Consider the following 21,904-nt stretch of genomic DNA (forward strand, 5'->3'; position numbering starts at 1 on the left):
TGTGTTCTCCTCTACTTGGCAAGAACGGACCCTTTAATTTAAAGAGAGACCTGAATTAAACAAAAGCACTGACTTCTAACCATGATGGTTTCTCTCATTTCATTGACATTGCATTACACTTATTTAGCAAAAATGTTTTGACAGAAAGTGACCTACAGTACGTGGACTAAAGCAATTGACACTCTTTAATGATTAGGAATTTTGTTAGCGTAAGATGTAAAGGTGTGGTCTCTCATACAGAAATATCAGAAAATGAACCAAATTGTGATTTTGGTGAATATCTGCCCAATTTAATGTGAGAATTATTTCCTGTGTAAGTAGAACAAAGAGCACAACTCCAACGCCAGACAACCGCTACAAGGCCATAAAGTCATTATCCTGATCAAATCAATTTCAAGCCTCATCACTGACCCTCATGATGAACCTGATGGGTTTTTTGTATAAATGGGCTTGCAAGGGAATCATCACCCACACTCTCTACACTGCTCTAGAAGAGAAGGAAACCTGCTTCATCATGACCATGAAGACTCTGCTGCTGGCCTCCGCTCTCTTTGCAGGACTGTTTGGCTCTTTGGCTGCAGTCCCTGTCCCTCCTGCTCCTGCTCCCTACCATCCCTTCTGCAAAACACTGTGGTGAGTTGGGATTGCTGATGTGGAGTTAATTATTTTGGGTTCCCTTTTTGTGTGTTTTTCAGATATGATGCTTTATTTTCATGTTTAAAACTTGAATGTGTTTGAAATATATTACTTCTCTTCTCCTACAGGCTCTTTGCAACACCTTGTGCTGACATCAGCGCCACAATAGTGCAACAGATTCAAGCACTCAGCCCTCTGGTTGCCTGCGATATTTGTCAGTATGAGGTAATCGAACAAGTCATCTGTTGTCAATATGGGGTTTTTAGATGCATTGAATTTCAATAAATAATATCAGTTTCAGAAATACACAAAACATGAGGCCTAATAATGAAAAATACAAAAAGCAGTGTAACAATGACTTTTTCTTTCCCAGCTGGTGTCTGCCAACCCCGGATTTATCAAAGCCAACCACAACTCCATTGATGGTCTCCAGGCTGAGAGCATATCCTTCACCTTCACTCCCACTGTCATGACTGGTGGTTGCCGCGTCTCTGTAAGTATCAATTACATTCAATCTCTAACTGACTTGTAATAATCAAGGACACAGAAAAGAAAACGGTTAATAAAAATACAGTGTAAATGCATTGGAAGCCATGAAGTTTCAGTGTTACTGTATAAACCGCAATATAAATGCATACAGTGTATTTATGTTTTTCTTTTACTCACTTACCAGGCATTTTCCAGTTCTCTTGGATTCACCAGCCGTCTTGATGATGGCGTCAATTACTGCAACCTCTACAACGTGCTGTCAGGTGAGGGAAATCCACATTGTTTGATCTTTTATGAAATAAACTGAGACCATTTAAGATATTGTTGCTCGTCCAAGCTCGAGCAGGTCGTCCACTAACCGTTTGCAGATTAACTGCTTTATTAAATTAAACTCTAAAAGTCAGTAGCCCCCCTGTTCATATGACGGCTAAGGAATGTGAATGTAAAATAATTTGATTTCCATTCCTGTTTTTTTTTGTCTAGCGAGTGGACTCACCTCATCACCAGGCTTCATGGAGCTGACCAATGAATGGGCTTGCCTGAGCTACGGACTCGCCACCTGCAACGACAACTAACAAGCTTCAATGTTGACCTGACACGACATGACATGTTTCTGTTACATCTGTTTTAAAACAAACATTTCCCCCCTTACGTCCAATTGTCTCTGATAGTTTATGTAGTGATATGTACTGTATACTGTAGAAACCATTTCCTATATCAGCATCAATAAAAAAAAGAAAGAATTGAAATTCTGTTACGCTTTCTGTGTACTTGTGTGCGTTTCCATCCTGCAACTGTGTGCGGAAAATACACCATTCATTGAAGTATAATCTAATTTCCAAATATGCTGAACAGGAATATAAACTGGTGTTATAGACCTTCACTGCACACTAGTGCATTTTCTATATCCATATATAATATTTACATGTAATATACACACTTAGAGGGTACAGTAAGGTTGCATAAATTCTTCACGTGGCTCTGTCTAACACAGTTATTATGTAGAATATACAAGCTGTAAACTCCATAACATACTGCATGAGAAAATGAAAAGAGTCATACCTTCACGTGTTAAAGTGGAATTTAAATGTCAATGTTTTTTAAATCAGTTAATAGTGGGGGGGGGGGAGAGAACAGCATAAAGAGTTACACAGAAAACAAGTTTGCTATGAACAACAATATTTGCTCTGTATGTGAGGATACCATTCAAGTTTCCCCTGTGTTTTAATCTTAAAGATTATCATTTACTCAACCCATGAAGGAACAGTTCATGCGAAAAAAAAACAACCTTGAGAGATACTGCATCATGCTGTATGATGTGTTATGTAATAAATAATGATATTTGAAATAGATAAAAAAAAAAACAACAACATATGAATTAATTATTTAAAAAGAAAGAAAAAGAGTTTGCGGCTATCAACTAGAAAAAAAGGGAAAGAAAATAAATAGGAATAAATAAAAAGGGATTCTTTTAAATAAATGCTAACCCCCAACTCCTTTGTTGTCCTTTGGCTGAGGGGGCTCCGCCTTTTGTGCATAACAGAGACCATATAAATTTATTTCCAAATACATTTGTTATTCTATACATGAGTAGATTATATCACAAATGTATTAATTATTTAATGTTTAAAGGGTTAGTAAAAAGAGGAATTATAACAAGAATGTAAAAATAAATATTAATACATTAATGAATAGTTCAAATTAATTAGGGATTTATGAAAAACAGATAAAATTGTCAATAATTACATTGTTTACATCAACAGGCGTGCACTAAACATTTATTGTGAAATTAAAACAATATCTATGGCAGATCACCACAATGTGTCTTTTCATAAAAACAACCTCCTTAATATTTCACAGATGTCACTTTGACCAGATTTGATCAGGGCTACTTTTACACCAATGGAATGGTGTGAAGACTGTTCATGTTGTATTTCTAATATGACTAGATAGGACAGAAAATGTGTTCTCCTCCAATTGGCAAGAACGGACCCTTTCATTTAAAAAGAGAGACCTGAATTAAACAAAAGCACTGACTTCTAACCATGATGGTTTCTCTCATTTCATTGACATTGCATTACACTTATTTAGCAAAGGTGTTTTGACAGAAAGTGACCTACGGTACGTGGACTAAAACATTCGACACTCTTTAATGAGTAGGAATTTTGTAAGTGTAAGATGTAAAGGTGTGGTCTCAGTGAGGATACACTGGTGAGGAGTGAGTGACCACAAACTCCCTCCGAGGCGTGGGATGATCAGCACAAGACCGAAAAGTCACACGTTTTGTCAGTTGTAAGCATCAATACTGAGTATCGAGACAAGCCTGTGATTTTGTATAATTTGTATATGCAATGAAAATGTAGTTATGGCTTTACAACAAGGTACATCATCTGCCTACAGAACTGGCTTCTTCTTCTCACCTTTGTATCATCTGAAAGACACAGACAAACACACACACAAAAACACACACACACCTGGTCAATAACAATATGAGTTACTCATAACTGCAGGCACGCAGTGTGTGCCTCCACTTGTTGTGGACTCACGACACAGCATGTCTTTGTATTTATACACGATGACTAATTTCAACGTGCAACTGACTTTGAGCCTCAGAACTCCAGGGGGTCCTGAAGACACACGTCTTGAACCGTGTGCACCAGTTTGAGCTAATGAGCTAATAATTAAAGTACAATATCATTTGACAGGTGTATATAATAAAGCAGGACCCACGCGGTGCTTTATTTCATAATCCTGAGACCATCTGGAAGAGGGCCCCTGTGTCGAAATGACCTTCATTGTTACAGCTTTGTTGCTTATATGCTGCCTATTTATTACACTAATTTGTGTTTAATCAGTTTAATGCATGAAAAAAAAACTGGGCTGACACTAGACATTTCTCTGAGGGTTACTGATCTAGCTAAAAAGATAACGTATTCACCCACTTGTAAAGCAGTAATAAATGTGTTGGACATTGCTATAGAAGCCATTTCTTAGAAGTTAATAATTTAGGATTTACTAGGCCTGATTGCTTACGGACTTCCTTGTCTATTCACCAGGCACAGTCCAGTTCTCTTGGATTCACCAGCCTTCTTGATTATGGACTCAATTACTGCAACCTCTACTACATCCTGTCAGGTGAGTTCCGGAGACAGCATCTTTATTTTTTGCATTAAGAACAAGATTAAGAGCATACACGCTTGTGTGGAATGACTTAATTTTGACCCTGTTTTTTTGGGGGGGTTTCAAGAGAGCGAACTCAACGCATCACCAGGCTTCATGGAGATAACCAACGAATGGAATCGCCTGGGCCATGGACTCCACACCTGTTAAGCCCCAGGTGCTCAACTCAACTGATGATATATATGCACTTTTATCTGTTTCATTACAATTCAAATTATTTTGCATTATTAGTAGTTGACCCGGTATTGTTGGTGATAGATAAAGAATGAAATATGTTTCCGCGAAGCTGCGTAGTCTTTTTGCCTTCTGCTGACCAAAACACTCTGTTTAGACACTGAAAGGAATGTCAATAAAATGTTGCAAATTCATTCTTTTTTTGTGTTTTGTTTGTCTTACATCCTGCAACTGAGCACGTGGCCTATGTAGGTCAATATTCTTTTCCGTGCCCTTCTTAACCAGTCACTTCCTCCCTTCATTTAACCAAGGAGTCTCTTTGTCTCCATGGAGGACTGCTCAAATTAGCTACGCAGGAACAACTGGTGCGCTGGTGTTGCAGGGGGAAGTCTAGATAATTACAGGAACAATGGTGTTGAGGCAGGTGGTCCAGACATGTGCCCTCCACTAATCCACACAACAATGCATAGAGGTCGGAGCTGCAAAGAATTCTATGTCTCATTTCAAACTTGCCAACCATTTCCACTGGGAGCCAGTTTCCACGGTAGTTTTAAAGTACGCTTTTTTAAGGATATCAATGGCCTCAACATATTGAGTATTTCCATTGTAATTTTTTTCAGTCCGACTCTTGGCCTGACTTTGGGTCAACAGTTAACAAATCCAACAATAAGTGGGAAACCAGATGTTCTACAAACACCATCACAAGCATCATACTAGGCGTCTTAAGGGGGTCCGCGTGTTGTGTGTCACGTAGACCAATGGCTGATGAGGGTTTAAACAAGTGAACCGACTGCATATGATTTGATCTATCTCCAAGCTGTATGAAGAGCTATGTTGAGATTAAAGATCCCACTGAAACTGCCTTCTTGAGTCTGTCTTCTGAATAACTCTGACCACAATATAATCTTAAATTCAGGTCACCCTCACAAAACCTGTGGATTTAACCACTACAGTGAATCACTACAGTCATGCCAAGGTGTTCACTGTAAACTGTAATGCTGTGATTAACATGCCAAACTCTATTCGGAAATATTCGATATTTTACTATCAAAAATGGATTTTGATGATACACAATAGATTATCTATCATTTTAAGGTAAAATAGTTGCAGGGTGTTGCTTTATGTTGATGACCGTAATTGCAACTCCACCCTTGGATTGCAGCTGCAGACCTTTGCTGCATCTTATTCCCCATCTCTCTCTGTAGCTCATTCCCTGTCTCCTCTAATATTGCCGTAGAAATACTTGAAAAGAAGTGCTGATATCATTTCATGATCCTCAACACCTTTAAACATTTGAGCAGAATGAATGCATCATCAAGTGTAACTACCGCTTTCTGCCAACGCTTCCCACACTGTTGCCTGGAGGCAGATAAACAAGCTTTCAGTTCAAATTCATTTAAATTAAATTATCAGGTCACGAATATTGAGTATACAGGATAAAAGGCTTGAAATCATAACCTATGACACTATAAATGTACACAAAAAACCCCCCACATGACTTTAGAATTATCTCGCCTCGTGACCGTTCTGGGCCTTGTGACGAGCCCTGTAGAAATGAGTTTCCCTTTGAAATGTATCCCCCGGCTCACTCTCACCCCCAGCTCCATTGCAAACATGAGGATTCTGCTGCTCACGTCTACTCTCTTTGCAGGATGTGATTGAATCGTAAGCTGCCAGTCCAGTATCTGTTCCTTCTCATGTTTTCTGCAGGACTCTCTGGTGAGGGTCATTGATGTGTCTTTGTTGTAGGCCTCCTTGCGTCTTTGTATTTTCACTCAGAAAGATACAGTCACGTAGAAACAGCAAGTTTTACTTATTATAAAGAAAAATAAAACATCTGCAGTACGTGAGTTTTTGCTGATGTCTGCCATCTCCATGCAGTAATAGTCGTTCTCTCCCTCCAAGCTTTTCGGGCTGCCTCGCGCTGATGTTGAAGCCTTCAGTCCTGTGAATGTCTGAGAAAAGTGTGACTACACAGTATGATTTCTCGTTTCATTGCTTTTCTGGCGCGATGGTATTTAAAAATTGTTTTCATTCACATACTAGAAGGGCACTTGGAGAGTGCATACCTTCACCAAGGCTAATGCCCCATTTTGCTTTATTAAAGAAGGTTAAAAAGAGATTCCTGGATGCGCCTCTTTATCCAGATCCGCTCATAAAATTGAATTGGTTCTTTTTAGGGTCAGTAATCCTGCTGAAAAACAGTCAGACAGCAAAAGAATGCAACGAAAACATAACCTCTTTGGTGGAGGTAATAAAGGATATTGAAATATAGCCTGGCTCTTTATCATTTGGGAGAAAAAAAACCTTTCACAATATGAGAAACATTGAGCCCAGTCAAGTTGAGTCAGAAGGCCATTAAACAAAGTAAGAACTAAAGATGATGATAAAAAATACACATGATGCTGAAGGTCTATTGAGATGTTCTTGTTTCTTCCATTTGTCGACAAATACAGTCATCACTGTCATTATCAGCACTTAAAAAAACAATCGTGAAATCGACACATTCATCGATTTACACTGTAGGTCAGATGACATTTTCTCAGCATAATTCTCAGTGGCAGTAGGTGCAGCTGTGGGCGTGGCTTCGTCTCTGGGCACTCTGGGTTGGTTACACGCTAATTCTGCTTTCTGAACTTCTTCTTGGGATAATGATCATATTCCATCGATGACTCGCAGCTCATTTTTCCGACAGGCGTTTCCAATGGGTTAACCTGGCCATAGTTGCCCAGTTTGTTCTCTGATCACATTTTTTGCCCTTGTTGTTTGGTGTAAAGCACTATTCTATGTAAATGTCAAGACAGTTTCACAGGGACAGTTGTGTCAGAGATGATGGCATCAGTAATTAACTTTAACATTTCCTGTCAACATGACACAAGCGTGACGACAACCTCGGCCCCTTTTTTGAAGTAAACAGGTCTGATGTCTGGTTGTAATATTTTGTTTATTTCACCAACATATGAACTTTAATTACATTAATTGTCTCAGTTGTCTCTGTACAAGTACAATGACATCTTGTGTGGAGCAAGGCTTGAAGATGCCTAATCAGGTTAATATAGACTATAAAAAATATGGAATAACAGTAAAAACCTTATAGACTAAGAGAAACAGTGAAAATAGGTTAAAGATAATATATATATATGAATATGTATATATAAGGACTCAAAATAGAGAAACACTATAGACAGTACTAAAAAACATCTCCGAACTGTAGGGGAGGATGAGATAACTCCTCATTCACGCTATGACGTGCCACCATGTGTCCCACAAGCAAACTGATCACTTCAAGAACAAATGAATCAATACAGAGGTTTCTGTGCTAGAGCAACGACACATCATTTTTTATTCATTCACATATTTATTACTCAGTCAGTTCATTCTCCTTATTGTATGACGGAAGATAAATTTTAACTATTACAAAAGGAACGTTTCAGATTTCAAAATCCCTTGCAGGAGGTAATTTCAAATCCAAGGCAGAGCCAGTCGTTGGTGAACTCTACGAAGCCTGGGGCGCTGGTAAGTCCACTTCCTGTACGGACAGTAAACGGAAAGGTGAGGAGAAACACCAGCGCAGACAGTGATGGTACTTGGCTAACACATTTTAGGAGGCGGAGTCCATGCAGAGAAATGAGTCATAAAATGGTCACGAATGTGTATCACATGATCTACACGTGACAAATTTGAGTTTCAGAACTTTGGGTACTCACAAATGCGTGTTCAAATCTACACACACACATACAAAGCAATATGTGCACATGTAAAACGGATTTACAGATCCACACAAATCACAATCTGAATAAATATTAATATTTCTTGAAAGGATTTTTTACTTTAACTTCACAGATGTAATAATGTTCGCTGTCAAATAGCTTGTATTCATTTACAGGTTGTTATTGTCTGATACGCACGGATCAGCTTACGCGTGCGTGTGGACTTTTGAGACTCTTTTCCGTCAGTCCGGTCCCCAAACATTCACAAATGTAGGCTGCCTTTAAGTGCCGGTGGAAAACTGGGACATCTGGGCTTTTGGTGAATTTGAGTGAAATTTTCAAAGTGGGAAAGACGTTCTTTCCAAATAGACAGAGTAGCTCGTCATTTCCTTGAGACCGGCTTCAAGGTCTCTCTCTCTAATCTAAGAGTATTGCCGCAATTGCCTAAAAATGAAGTTTCATTCATCTCAAAACAAAGTCATCAATAACATTACTGATCGGTGTGTGAAAACTTACCTTCCATCACACTGTGGAGGTTGCAATAGTTGGTGCCGTTATCAAACAGGCTGAACCAGAATTCAGACATGGATGAACCCTGTACAGCAAAACACGTTCAATACATTTAAACAAAATGGAGTTTTACGTAAAGAGTCGTCTTTAACTGATCCTTTGTTTGTAACATTTTGACTGATGATGAGTACGACGAAATGGATGCAGAGATGTCTCTCTTACTTCTACGTGGCAGGCCTGGTCCATAGCTGTGGGCAGCATGGTGAAGTTGACGTGCTCAGTCTGACCAACCGCAGAAGTGTGGTTGGCCTGTATCAGGACTGGGCCCACTGGGCCGAGCTGGAATGGAAAGCAAGAAAAAGCCATTTCTAAATGAGCATTAACTACATGACAGCAATTTCAGTCACTAGATTAAATCTGCGCTCGTGTAAAATTTCTCTCAAACAACTTTTCTCACCTTGTATGACTCCATGGTTTTAATCTGAGTCACAATGGCCATTTTCACTTGACTACAGGGCAGTGCAAGCAACCTGGGAGAAGAAAGAGCAAAACGTCATGGAGCGCTCGATCGTCATGGAGCGCTCGATCGCAGATGATCTCTATGGAGGAACACGCTCACCAGACAATCTTGCAGAAGGCGTGTGTCGTGTCCATCGGTTTGCTGTTTGTGATGATGCACATTCCCAAAAAGAGAGTGCAGGCCACTGCCAAAGTCCTCACGGCCATGATGGGGCTCGTTTCTTGTTTCTTGTCTCAGGGGAGCGAGTCGTTTCTGCTGTTGCCGTTTATATGCAACACCGCATGAACAGGACCACTGGCTTGTCATGTGGACCCGAGGAAAACGGATTTGTGTGACACTTCACGGATGTCACGGTAACTCTCATCCCCTCGGGGTCAGATTCAACAGCTTCAGTTCAGCTGAGGTGTGTGCAACTTAGGAATTTCGATATTTTCATTTTCATTTCCTTTTAAAATGAAAAAAAAAAAATAGAGCCATGACCTCAACCATATCTAATACTTTTGTGAGGCCAGCTTTATCGCACATCATCAGGCGGCTGTTATACTTCGGCAGAAGTTACTGTTGCAAATCTGAATTTACTCCGCCTCTGACTGAATAAAACGTCGTGATAATCACGTTTTCCGGCATTTGTATGGTCACCACACATGATGCTTCTGCTTAAACGCTGCAAAAAGTAACAAAATGCAAAAAAGGATCAAAAAGGCCAAGTTCTAACAGTAAGGGTGAAGTTTTGAATTCACTAGTTTTAAGAGTAGTACTACGTGCATACTGCTACTTCTAAGTGAAAAAAGATGGGGTACTGTGTGTCATTTGTTTCACTACCAGATCTTTGGTTCATCAAACTACAAAGTAAATGCCTCCTCTTTGTCTGCAGAGGGCACCAGACAGCAACTCTACATGCTCCTACAAGTCCGACAACCCGAAGACAGAACCTTTATCTTTCAGATGCAAAGAGTTTTTTCATTGACAGGGATGTAAATGGAAGTCACATGAGATATAAGCAAATGGATGAATGCAGAAAAAGAAGAGGTAGTTAAACAGTGAGTTTGGGGCATATCAGTTCTGATATCAGGACCGAACTGCAGACCTGGCAGTAAATCACAGCAGATGCCACCAAAAATACACAGGCTCAGATTCCCTTCAGTGTCCGAGCTGTTTCTCAGGCTGTTTCTGTCAACGTGAAAAAGTGAGGTTATAGTGAATCCTATCCTTGAAAATCTCCCCGATGGTCATGTCCGTCAAAAACAAAACTAAATGTGTCAGTCACACAGATGAGTGAAAGTGACAGACAGACCCCTGCAGTGGATCGGTACTCGTGAGCCACGTCACTCCAAAAAACAAATTCACCGTAAAAGTATGTATGATATTTCAGTTGGAAAACTCATTTTGCATCTATATGTATGATTGTACCTTGTTTTGTTGTTGTTTTTCGTCTTTCAGATCTCTATGATCTGTGGCTCATCTTTTATTTGATCTAATCTTGAGACCCTGTTTTGTGGATGGGCCTCTTCGATCTAGTTTTAGAATCATTTTGTTTTGTGCTTCAGTACATTATATCTATATATTCCTGAACTTTTTTATTTGATAGAATTACAACAAACCAAGTGACCCAAGGCACAGTAAACATTGGAGCTAGTTTAGTATAGGTGAGTAAAGTTCATCCATTTGGCACCTTTTCTAGATCAGGTTTTCTCCACAATAAAAGACACAAACAAAACACAGAACAAAGATACAATATAAAACTGATAAATAAAATGGAGATTGACATAAATATAAACATCCATATTTCCTGTTTTTTTTCGGGGCATCCAAACAGGTTCACCCAGCCTCACTGAGGCAATTCTTAAAATTGTGCAAATTAGAATTATCGCTGCATGAAGTGTTGAGCACCATCCTCTTCTTATAGTTAAAAAGGAAGGACGTGAAAAACTCAAAACAGACTTTTTTTCCTCCAAACCACAGCCATTTGCAGAGAAGGCCGGTGCGACGGTGACTGTTCCCAGGGCACTTCGCCACAACTACAGACCAAATGCTGCTGTGGAGACCATCTGCTCCGTGGAGAGCACAAACCCTGCACCATCATCACGTGTTCTCCTCAAATTATTGAAATGAAATATTAGACAGATTTTTTAAAATGACAGTACATAAATATCCATTACATGGATGTGATTCCCATTGAATTTCAGACTCAAGGCCTGTTTTGGTTATGTGAAGAAATCAATTTATCTAAAAACAATTGTTACAACATAATTCAGTTATGCTTCATAGAGTCATCGATTATCGGCAGGTTATGAATGGTTCATCCTCCACTTGCTTTATGTCTTAATCCCTCCAGAGGACCCTTTGACCTCTGACCTTCTGTGCACCTTTCATTCCTCTCATCAAAAGATTTTTAACATTTACAAGTTCAGACTTGAAAGATACAGCAACTATTTATCAATGCTCCACTTTTGCTGCTGAGATGTTTTCGCAATCTTGTAAGACGGAGTCATGGAAATAAATGAAGATGGTTATTAGGCCGCTGATGTTTTATATCTTGCACTACGATTTTGGTCGTAAATGGGCAGAGATTTCAAAAATATGTGGATCAATTCAAAGCTAAGCCAGCTGTAATGTATTCAGGAAAGACTTTGTGGTTCCAGGGACTGAAAGTATAAGATAAAATGAAAAAGCAGGGAGGAGGCTGTGGAGCATTTGCAAGATCGGATGTGCTGGAGGGTAAAAAATGAAGTCTTCGTTAGAGTGTGTGGTAGCAAGGAAACAAGGAGATCACAGACGGGTGAACATTATAACCCTCTGTAATCCCAGTTTGCCAATTAACATCACGGATTTGGAAGAAGTCATAGAACAAATAGGGAGACCGGTCATTTGTGTAGGTGACTTTAAAGCACCACGCGCTGTCGGGGCAGCAAATGGAAAGAGATGGGTTCGGGAACTATCACATACCAACTCAGATCGATGTCATAAGTTGCATGTTTGGCTTTTATAGTTCTATGTGCAATGATATTGCATAATTCGTATTGATGCACCCGAAAAACCCTTAAAGAAATACCACGGAGGAATACAGAGCCTATCAGAGTAATGTAATGTAAACAGTTGAGAGCTAAGGCCAGTAAAGTGATTATGCCTCTTTAAAAAAAGAGAAATCTGTTGGAGAAATATGTAAAGCTGATCATCGAATGTCAGGAGTTTTAAAGTATAGGGGAAGAAGTGGGACCCAGGTCAGACCTTGTTGACCTCTGTTTATTATGTTATACATGGTTTAACAGGCTTGAAGGTAGAGAAGGGTTCATTTGGGTGGGATGTACGGGTACTAATTGAATATTATAGCAGCTGTGTAGCAGAAGGATGGGAAAAATGAAAGAAACTGCTTCTCTGTACAAAATAGAGTAAAGAAAGAGCAGTGTTATTAAAGGAGAGAGCGAGAGAGAAAAGGCACCAGACTGAGACTGGGACACCGTGGGCTGGTATGGGATGATGAGCAAAGATGGACGAATGACGATGATGGATGTAGTGGCAGAAAACAACAAAGTGTGAAGCACCAGAGAAAAGGGCTAAATGCTGCAGTATCCGTTTTTTCAAGCGGGAAACTAAAGGGGACAGAGCATTTGCAGTCAGGGCCCCAAGAAAAAATCAGGTCGGCTGACTCAGACATTTCTTTTAAATCCTTTCTTAAGACGTGTTTTTTTATTTTTACTTTAGCAGAGAGCCTTTCCTTTTACCTGCATAAAATCGAAAAATCTATTGATCAACTGTACAAAGCTCAGCTATCAGGTTTTTAAACAAGAACTAAGAGACATTATCACATCTCTCCTGTTTTAGCCTCTTTACGCTGGCTGGATGTTTTTAGAATTGATTCTGAGATTTTTTACTGATAAAAACTAGAGGGGACAAAGCTTTTGCAGTCGGGGCTCAGGGAGCTCTGGAATGATCTGAATGTGACATATAGGGATTTCTTTAAAAATCCTTTCTTCAGATTAAAAAAAAAAAAAATATATATATATATCAGAGTTTTTCGTGAGCTTACTTTTTTTAATTTTTGAACTATTGTATGATTTCAGGAGTTATTTGTTTTAATTGCTGACAAGTGAAGGACTTTGTGGCCTAATCTGAATATGGAAAAGGGCACTAAAGATTAAAAAAAAATATATATATATGTATATATATATATGTATGTACCTATTTCCGGTTACGGGCTCTTATTATGAAGGGCAGAACGGAAGTGTGGGTAAAAAGGTTGCTGACTTGATAAAGTGGATCATTCCGTGCCGTGAATGGAGTTCCGTGATTCTTTATTTCTGTAATACTAAAGTATAGGCGACAGTCAACGCTCGGTTACACAAATATACGCAAAAAAACCCCCGATTAATTCAACTCCATTTCATTTGTGTGGCGCCAAACAGTTCCCACAATGAGCAAAGCACGCGTGGAGTGAACCTGTTGAAAACAGCGTAGAGCCTGCTGAGTACCAGAGAACACACACGACCAACACGGAGCAGGAAGAGGAAGAGGAGGAGGAGGAGGCCACACTTCTCGCGGTGTGTTAATCTGTGTTAATCTGAGAGCTGGGCAGAGGAGCAGCAGCAGGTGGTGGAGGGAAAGTGAAGGGAAGCCGCTATAAACAGACACGAGGTCAGTTCGCAAACGTTTCAGGATTCAAGTCGAGGAGACTTTTCAGTGTCCGGTGTTATGCCCTGGGCTGGACTGGCCATCTGTCACACCGGCCATTTTCGCGGTGGGCCGACGCACTTTTGCGCCGAATTGCCGATATAATTTATAGGCCTTTTTTGGGGGGGGGGCCCGTAAAGAAGTGACAGCGGCCCATTGGTTAATTTTCTTTATTGGCACTGGCCTGACCCAATCAAATCCAGGGAACCCCCTTCCCCACTCCTGGCCGCAAACTTGCGAAGCCGATTGGTCAGGGGATAGGACCTGTACAAATGGGGTTACGTTACCTTGCGTAAGCATGGACGCCAACAAATGTTATTGAAGTCTGACCAATCACGGTGGGTGTGGGCCGCCTTGGCCAAAAATGCCAGTCCAGCCCTGGATATGCCCCGTTTTCGATTTAACTGTTACAGTTAAATCGAAATCTTTTTGTTTGCACGAATCGTTGCATTTTCTCGATAGTTAACAGTTGCAGTTATTGCATTTGACAAATTCAATATAGATGCGGTAATAAGGACGTGAGTAAATACATGTAGACTTTATTCAAACACAAGTTTTGATAAGGATTAGGACTTGGTGCTGTGCAGTCCAAAGGTCTCTGTCCTGCACGAAGCCAAGTCAGGTCAATGAGTTGTCAAGAGCTTCTCGTTGGAAAACACTCACACACACACACACAGACACACACACACACACACACACACACACACACACACACCTGTTGTTGAACTGCCAAAACTTAACCAGCGTCTGGCGTTTGTCTCAGCCGTGAATTACTCAGTAACCTCTATGCCTTCAGGAGATCTGAACTCTGATCAGAGCATCATGTCTGGGTTGACGGGGAAAGTCCAGACGGTCCTGGGCCTGCTGGACCCCGACCAGCTGGGCCGCACCATGACCCACGAGCACCTGACCATGAGCTTCGAGTGCTGCTACTTCCCCCCTCCCCCGGGTGACGAGGCGGTGGCCGAGGACCCGTTCCACATGCGGCACATGCACTGGCTGAGACAGAACCCCTACAGCTGCCACGAGAACCTGCTCCTGCAGCAGGAGGCCGGCGCCGTGCATGACGAGCTGCTGGCCTACAAGAAGGCCGGCGGGGGCACGATAGTGGAGAACACCACCAGGGGCATCGACCGGGACCTGCCCACTCTCCGGCAGCTGGCCCGAGACACCGGGGTCCACGTCGTCGCGGGGGCAGGGTACTATGTGGACTGCACCCACTCCGAGGCCACGAAGAAAATGAGTGTGGAGAAGGTGTGGTTCAGTCTGAGAGAGGAACGCTTCACGAATATGCGTGTCATCCTTGCGAGAGACAGAGAGAGAGACAGAGAGAGAGTGTGCGGCTATTTGGCCAAATTCTGGCAAACACACTTTTGTCAGTAAGTTTAGATGAAATGTAAACTGTGGTCTCGGTCAAAAGATGAGAAGAACATCCTGCAGTAGCTTGATTTGCTGTTCTCTCAGCACGCGTCTGTGTTTGTTCTTCTGTATCTTTTGATTGATGTGAACGGGTTCTTGGCTGCTCCGTCTTGTCTCGTAGTAGTGATGCACTGTGCATGATTTCTTCATGGATATTTAAATCTTATTGTCATTCCAACCAAAACACTAGCCCTGGTCGTGCACATCAAGTTTGTTAAAGAGACAGGACAGAGAAACCAGAGAAGAAGAACTCTTAGAGTCCAAACGATAAAGAGTTTTTTGGCAGATACCGATTTTTATGCTGTAAAATATTCCGATATCGACATCGACCGATATGGGGGAGTATAAATGTCTGAGACCCCAGTGAAAAGCTCTAATATTGTCATGTAAACCTGGAAATGATCTGACAGTTTGAGGATTCAGAAACATTTGAGATATGTTTCTGTTCACGTGCTGCAGGAGTACAAATGGAAATAAGCTTGTAGCTGATTTTTATAAATGCATCCTTTCTCTTTGTTTGTGATTTATCTATTTATGTATTTTCTGAATTATCACAAGAATCTGTTCTGATATGTTTTCATATCAGAAAACAGATACACTGATACAGACACATCTCTAACAGGCCAATATTGGCCTGATCGGTATATATATATATATATATATATGTATATTTATTGTTTCCTCAAATAACTCCTGATTTTCCCGCACGTCAGCTCACGGACATCATCGTCGGCGAGGTGCTTCACGGCGCAGATGGCACGGACATCCGCTGCGGTGTGATAGGAGAGATCGGCACCGGCTGGCCCATCACGGAGAGCGAAAAGAAGGTGCTGAGGGCCACGGCTCACGCTCAGACTCAGCTGGGCTGCCCCGTCATCATCCACCCCGGCAGGAATCCCGCCGCTCCGGCTGAGGTCCTCCGGATTCTGCAGGAGGTCGGCTGTGACATCGGCAAAACTGTCATGTCTCACCTGGACAGGTAAGATGTCGGCGGACTTAAGAAATTGGAACTAATTTTGTTGACGATGTGTGTAAAGCTTATTAAACATGGAGGTGAAGAATTTAGGCCACATTTTCCGTTGGCCCCAGTATTCATGTTATGTTGCTACTTGTCTCACGTCTTTGTTTTATGAAAAGAAAAGTGTTAGAATTGATTATTCATTCATTTCACCATCTCCACGTGACTATCTCTTTAGCTCTGTATGTGCAGCCCTCATCCTGTGAAACCGGTGAAAATCTGATTTAAAAATATAATTTCAGGTGCAAACAGTCCAGTGTGTAATCAGCTATTTTGCACACTCGTCTTCTTGCAGCACACAACATAACTTTTGAATTTATTTAAATACAACATCTGGCAGGGAACTCGTTTAAACGGGTGTGCTCTCTGTGTCTGGGTTTTAAATAGTGAAAACAGCAAATGACAAGTCTTAGTTGTGAAATGATTAACGGGTCAAATATTGAATAATTCCCTGAATGTGCTGATTTTATTGTCCTCAAAAGAATGGTGGACTTTGATGAGAGAGCTTTATGATAACATAACTTATCCCAATATTACTTTGATTTGCTTTTAACAACACATAAGTCACTGCTATGCTGGTTGCTGGTATTTTTACCTGCCTAGTTACTGAAATTGCATTGCACAGGATATAAAACATTTCAAGAAGTATTAAGCTCCTTGACTTCAACCGTTGCCTGTTGTTTCCCTGCAGGACCATATTTGATGAGGCTGAACTGCTGGAGTTTGCTAAACTGGGGAGTTACCTGGAGTACGATCTGTTTGGAACCGAGATGCTGGACTACCCGTATAACCTGGAGGTGGACATGCCCAGTGACAGCCAGAGAGTCAAGGCGTGAGTCACACTGGTCAGGGTTAAACTCGTCTTTTGAGGGTGAATGTTCTGATCGTACGCGCTGGATCAATATCTGATTTGTGGCCACACTTAATACTTAAATGTGCCCTCTGTGTTGAAATCTCTTTGTGTTTTTGTGCAGAGGTGTTTTTATCTGGACTAAAATGCTGTTTTTCGTGTTCCACAACCGGTGGAGAGAAGAGTGTGTCCTACATTTTTTAATTTTTTTTCATAGAAGCTGTGAGACACTAGTCTCCCACACCACAGTGTAGGGAGGAGTGTGTGTCAACAGTAGGGTAACAGATGAGTTACACGTTTCCTTGCAATATTCCCATTCCGGGCGGATTTTTGTCTGCAACTCTCAAAAGACAGGTTCAACAACGCGTGAAGGTTGATTGGCAATTGCAGCAATGTGCTTGAGCTTGAATTACTCGGTTGTCAAGCTCAGGGTTTTTTCACGAGTGTCTTTGTCCGCTTTGTTCAGCTTGGCGTTGCTGGTGAAGGAGGGCTACGAGGACAAGATCGTGGTCGCACACGACATCCACACCAAGAACCGCTTGACCAAGTACGGCGGCCACGGCTACTCGCACATCCTGAAGAACATCGTGCCGAAGATGCTCACGAGGGGCATCTCGCAGCACCAGGTGGACAAGATTCTCATCGACAACCCAAAACGCTGGCTGACCTTCAAATAATGTGTATAAAGGAGACCCAAGACAGGAATTTGAATGTGCCGATTATTTTATCTTCAGATAATGACTGAACAACCCACAATGGATATTTGCATTATGGCTTTGCCATATCACGCAGACCAAGGTGATGCCTAAATGTGGCTTTGGACCCTTAAACCAATAACGGCTTTTTGGCTAATCACTAATGTGTCCTAAATTTGTCGGCAAAGCAAAAAATTATAATTATAATAAAACAGCTGATTGATTTTTATAGAGCCCCTTATTATGTATTAAATTAAATTTATATTGTGACTATACAGTATTCACTTTCTGATCAAATTAAATAACGGAGCCTTTGCAGGAGTCACAGTTTCTCTGATGAGCAGTGTTGTTTTGGTCCCGTCTCTGCCACAGAAAACAGCTTTATCTTGTCTGCAGGAATGCAACAATTTATTCCCTTTTTTTTCTGCTGAGGGTATCGTCTGCGAAGGTGCTCACATACAGTATATGGTGCTAATAGACGTTTAATTTTCAATGTTTTGCCGCCGCAGCGCCTTTCTCCATATTTGCGAGTGACATTTCTGCAAACACGTTTTTTTTTTTTTTATGGAAGGTAAATAACGAGCGCGTTGGTTAATCAGTATGCTGCTCGGCTCCCGACACAATGTGGCTCTGTGTTAGATGAGTTGTCCTGTCGCCCCTCAGTGGGTGTCTGGGTGTCTATGGGAGGCCGACTGTCTGGCAGGCCCAGATGAAGGACATGTTCTCCTCTCACCTGGAAACAGGTGGCCTCGCAGGGTGACTTCGCCACATGATCAATGGCGCGATCGCAACATCCGACTGTGTGCGCCATGAAAAACTATATAACTTTTGATTAATCTTCTCCGGAGAGGATTACAAAGTGAGCCAGAGGATTTCATTTTACAATATATTTAACATTGTAGCTGACAGTCTTATCTGGGGAGGGGGCTTAACAGTCAGCCGGCAGATCGATGGACATTTTTTGGGCTCGAGGAAAAGATTTCTGTCCGTCTGACTGTCCAGCTTTGCGGCGGTGACTAACTACCAGACCTCCCCCTGTTGTCCCAACCAGCTGTCATATCTAGACAGACAAGAAAAATGAGTTACGCTGATCATTTTTGAAACACTGCTTCAATGTGAACATCAGAAAGGCCCTTTACAGATTTCAATCTCTTCAAATATCTTTATGCTTCTCAAGAGTTAAAATGTGGATTTGTATAATCATGCATCACTACAAATTTTAATATTTTCACCCAAAATGCAAAAACTATCACATATTTGTGAAAAAATAAAGCACACGTGTGGACGAACAACGCTGTGAACGTGGGTGGTGATTATTCGAGCTTCATTTTAGCATCTGATATTCGATGCCAAAGGTCAATACGTTGCATTTTTCATCTACAGTCACTCAGTATGTATTAACAAAGCTGTCAGCAAACTGAATTTGTAAAGCTGGAGTTCATTCAAAGTGCACTAATCAATCTGACAAGGGGACAATTAAATTGAAATTAAGATCCCTTCTCCCCGCCATGTGATAACACTGTGGGAGACTGGCTATTGCTAAGTACAGTCGTTTTCTTTCTTTCTTTCTTTATTCGCATGCCTTCCTCCACATCATCCTTGAGTCGTTTGCAATATGGTAATAGTGATGTCTGTCTCTTAGAATCCAGCTGACACTGAACCGAGACCGAGCAATGAAGCAGAAGCTATGTGCAGCGAGCGCAGATCCCCTCCCCTCGGCAGATGCGTGTCCGTGTCTCAATCAGCGTACAGCATGAAGCCGGAGAAGGTGCTGTACTTGTTGTTGTTGCCCCCGTGCGCCTTGCCGCCATCCAGCTTGATGTAGATCTCGTCCCCCGGCTCGAGGTGCAGGACAACGCTGTTGCTGGCGTAGTCGTAGTTCTGGTCGGCGTCTTGGGCGATGGCACTGGCTCTCACCTGGAGGAGAAATGTCATTTCTGAGTGATGGAGAACCTGTCAGGTCCTTATAGTTTCGAAATCCGAGCCACTGAGGGCTCGATGGCATGAGGTGAGATCACTGATAATGGCAGACCTGAACATTTCATTTCAAACAACGCTTTTTACATTGCACAGTATCGGAGATGCATCCTTAGAGTTTCCCTCTTCGTAGAACCGTGCGTAAAAACTTGTGCGTAAAAATGCGGGAATTCAAAATGTGTTGGCAGATATGTGTAAAATGCCCTTTTTTTAACTGTACAAAAAGACCCAACGAGACTAATTGAGCAGAACTATTGTTAGGCTATATAGTTATACCATGAAGCATCCTACCTGGTTGTTTTTACAGAGGTCAGCCCACATGCTGGTTCCGTCTCCGCCTCGCATCAGCACATGGTAAACAAAGAAGTAAATCCCCGGTATTGAACAGGTGAATTTCCCCGTAGAGGGGTCGTAGTGGTTGCCAAGATTGGTGACGACGTCGTCGAATTTCAGCACTTCATATCCCTCGTGCTGCTTCTTCAGTCCTGCATAAAATGCAATTTTGGGGACTGTGTTGTAAGTGGCGGCGCTGATGGCACCGTTGGGCCCATTTGCTCCGGGTGCTCCGGGCGGACCCGGGGGGCCCGGTGCCCCTCTCTCCCCGGTCGGACCGGCAGGTCCAGGTGGTCCCGGCTCGCCAACCGGACCCCTCGGGCCCATCCTCCCGACGCGCCCCGGCTCGCCTTGAGGACCTTGGATGAACGTCGGGAGCGACTGAACCAGCCGGTTGTCCTTGATGGGGTTGTTCGCTTTGACCGTGGCCGTAGCTGCGGTCCCGTGGGTGTCGCACACCATTTGACAAGACCCGAGCATCTCGTAGCGGGCAGGAGTCCCGGCGGAGTTCACCACGACAGGGATCAGAATCACCAACACCAGCACCAGCGCGACGCCACAAACACCAGTTGCGATCATCTGCGCTCTGCGGGTTCGCGGCGTTCTCCGGAGTCGGTGGTCTTCCAGCCTGCTTGTGGGCGATGTTTTTGCAGAGGGGAGAAATTTGACCTGTTGTCTTGTATTACGGCCTACTGCAACTTTTGGAGACGAAATAGTCCTTTAAATGTTCACGCGCAAAAGTAACCATCCACAATTTTTACGCGCTGCAAAAATCCGTCCAACTGGCTCATCTCCACGTTCTCGTCCGCTAGAAATACATCAGAAAAAGTCTCTCCGAGGGACGAAAGAACACTCCGAGCAATCGGCGTTGTGTGATCGTGCAGCACTAAAAGTCAGCTGCACAAGTTCCCTCTGCCCACCGCGGTGCCACGGGAGAGAATGGGCTTGGAATTAAGCGATACCCGTTTCAGTGGGAGTGAGGGGAGGGGTGGAGGTGATGGATGGCTTAGGTGATGGATGGCTTAGAAACGGTGCATTTCTTTAATCAAAAGAGAGAAAGTGAACAACATACAAACATCGATGCAACTGTGAAGATTTCGAACGAGACAACCTTATTTTATGCATCTTTTGGTGAAGTCCGGGAACATTTCATCTGGGTTTTGAACGCTGAGTATTACTTCTCCCAACCCCGCATCCGCGAAAAAAGGTTATTAGCAGTTATCCAAACAGATCTAAAGGTCTCGGGCATAATTAAGCCCATTAAGACAAAAAGCTATACTCCTTTGGCACCTGGTCACACCTTAGTGGCTCCCTGTGTCCAATTTATCATTTGGAGAAAATCCATAGAGCCCCTGAAAGGAAGGGGGAGTCACTAGGAGCTGGCAGTGAAGGATGACTTCACACACAGATGAAATGACTGAATGCTGAGGCCTTTAGAGGGAAAACAGGATAAAATCACGTATTTTACCAATGTGAATAAGCCATTAGCAGCTGTGGCAGAAAGAAAAAGAAAAAGGGATGCTCTAGATTCACCACTGAATTTTAAATTCTCTATAAAATGAACCAAACGGTGCGTATTGATCTCCATAGGATCTCTAAACAAACGTCTTGTTCAGACAAAACTTCAGCCCAGTGGCTTCCCTGCAGGTTTGAGCGATGAAAGGCTAATTGGCGGTGAGGAGGGCAGAGGATGATATGCTCGTGGATGCAGAGGCTGTCACTCTG

General features: G+C 42.2%; 3 protein-coding genes across 3 annotated transcripts; 2 read left to right on the forward strand and 1 right to left on the reverse strand.

The window, feature by feature from the left end:
- The first annotated feature begins 403 nt into the window (after nucleotides 1–403).
- On the forward strand, nucleotides 404–1,874 carry LOC118311114. Its single transcript, XM_035634675.2, has 5 exons — nucleotides 404–633; nucleotides 765–861; nucleotides 1,010–1,129; nucleotides 1,310–1,388; nucleotides 1,609–1,874. Exons 1-5 carry the CDS (start codon nucleotides 416–418, stop codon nucleotides 1,698–1,700), a joined length of 606 nt encoding a protein of 201 aa, XP_035490568.2. The 5' UTR covers nucleotides 404–415; the 3' UTR covers nucleotides 1,701–1,874.
- An 11,591-nt stretch (nucleotides 1,875–13,465) lies between these two features.
- Nucleotides 13,466–19,161, forward strand: pter (phosphotriesterase related). Its single transcript, XM_035635074.2, has 5 exons — nucleotides 13,466–13,851; nucleotides 14,684–15,141; nucleotides 16,020–16,285; nucleotides 17,016–17,156; nucleotides 17,641–19,161. The coding sequence occupies exons 2-5, from the start codon at nucleotides 14,710–14,712 to the stop codon at nucleotides 17,849–17,851; spliced, it is 1,050 nt and encodes a 349-aa protein (XP_035490967.2). The 5' UTR covers nucleotides 13,466–13,851; nucleotides 14,684–14,709; the 3' UTR covers nucleotides 17,852–19,161.
- Nucleotides 18,295–21,100, reverse strand: c1ql3b (complement component 1, q subcomponent-like 3b). Its single transcript, XM_035635075.2, has 2 exons — nucleotides 20,138–21,100; nucleotides 18,295–19,786 (listed from the first exon to the last, which is right to left on the reverse strand). The coding sequence occupies exons 1-2, from the start codon at nucleotides 20,756–20,758 to the stop codon at nucleotides 19,607–19,609; spliced, it is 801 nt and encodes a 266-aa protein (XP_035490968.1). The 5' UTR covers nucleotides 20,759–21,100; the 3' UTR covers nucleotides 18,295–19,606.
- Nucleotides 21,101–21,904: the final 804 nt, after the last annotated feature.

Source organism: Scophthalmus maximus, chromosome 5 (genome assembly GCF_022379125.1).
Source record: "Scophthalmus maximus strain ysfricsl-2021 chromosome 5, ASM2237912v1, whole genome shotgun sequence".
Classification (NCBI taxonomy): domain Eukaryota; kingdom Metazoa; phylum Chordata; class Actinopteri; order Pleuronectiformes; family Scophthalmidae; genus Scophthalmus; species Scophthalmus maximus.

What these genes read in the sequence shown, in the direction of transcription:
- LOC118311114 (XM_035634675.2), top strand. Translation starts at nt 416, where the DNA reads ATGATGAACCTGATGGGTTTTTTGTATAAATGGGCTTGCAAGGGAATC. An exon ending in CTGGTGGTTGCCGCGTCTCT is followed by an intron (nt 1,130 to 1,309) that starts GTAAGTATCAAT and finishes CTCACTTACCAG; the next exon opens with GCATTTTCCAGTTCTCTTGG. An exon ending in CCTCTACAACGTGCTGTCAG is followed by an intron (nt 1,389 to 1,608) that starts GTGAGGGAAATC and finishes TTTTTTGTCTAG; the next exon opens with CGAGTGGACTCACCTCATCA.
- pter (XM_035635074.2), top strand. Translation starts at nt 14,710, where the DNA reads ATGTCTGGGTTGACGGGGAAAGTCCAGACGGTCCTGGGCCTGCTGGAC. An exon ending in GTCATGTCTCACCTGGACAG is followed by an intron (nt 16,286 to 17,015) that starts GTAAGATGTCGG and finishes GTTTCCCTGCAG; the next exon opens with GACCATATTTGATGAGGCTG. An exon ending in GACAGCCAGAGAGTCAAGGC is followed by an intron (nt 17,157 to 17,640) that starts GTGAGTCACACT and finishes CGCTTTGTTCAG; the next exon opens with CTTGGCGTTGCTGGTGAAGG.
- c1ql3b (XM_035635075.2), bottom strand. Translation starts at nt 20,758, where the DNA reads ATGATCGCAACTGGTGTTTGTGGCGTCGCGCTGGTGCTGGTGTTGGTG. An exon ending in ACCTCTGTAAAAACAACCAG is followed by an intron (nt 19,787 to 20,137) that starts GTAGGATGCTTC and finishes TTTCTCCTCCAG; the next exon opens with GTGAGAGCCAGTGCCATCGC.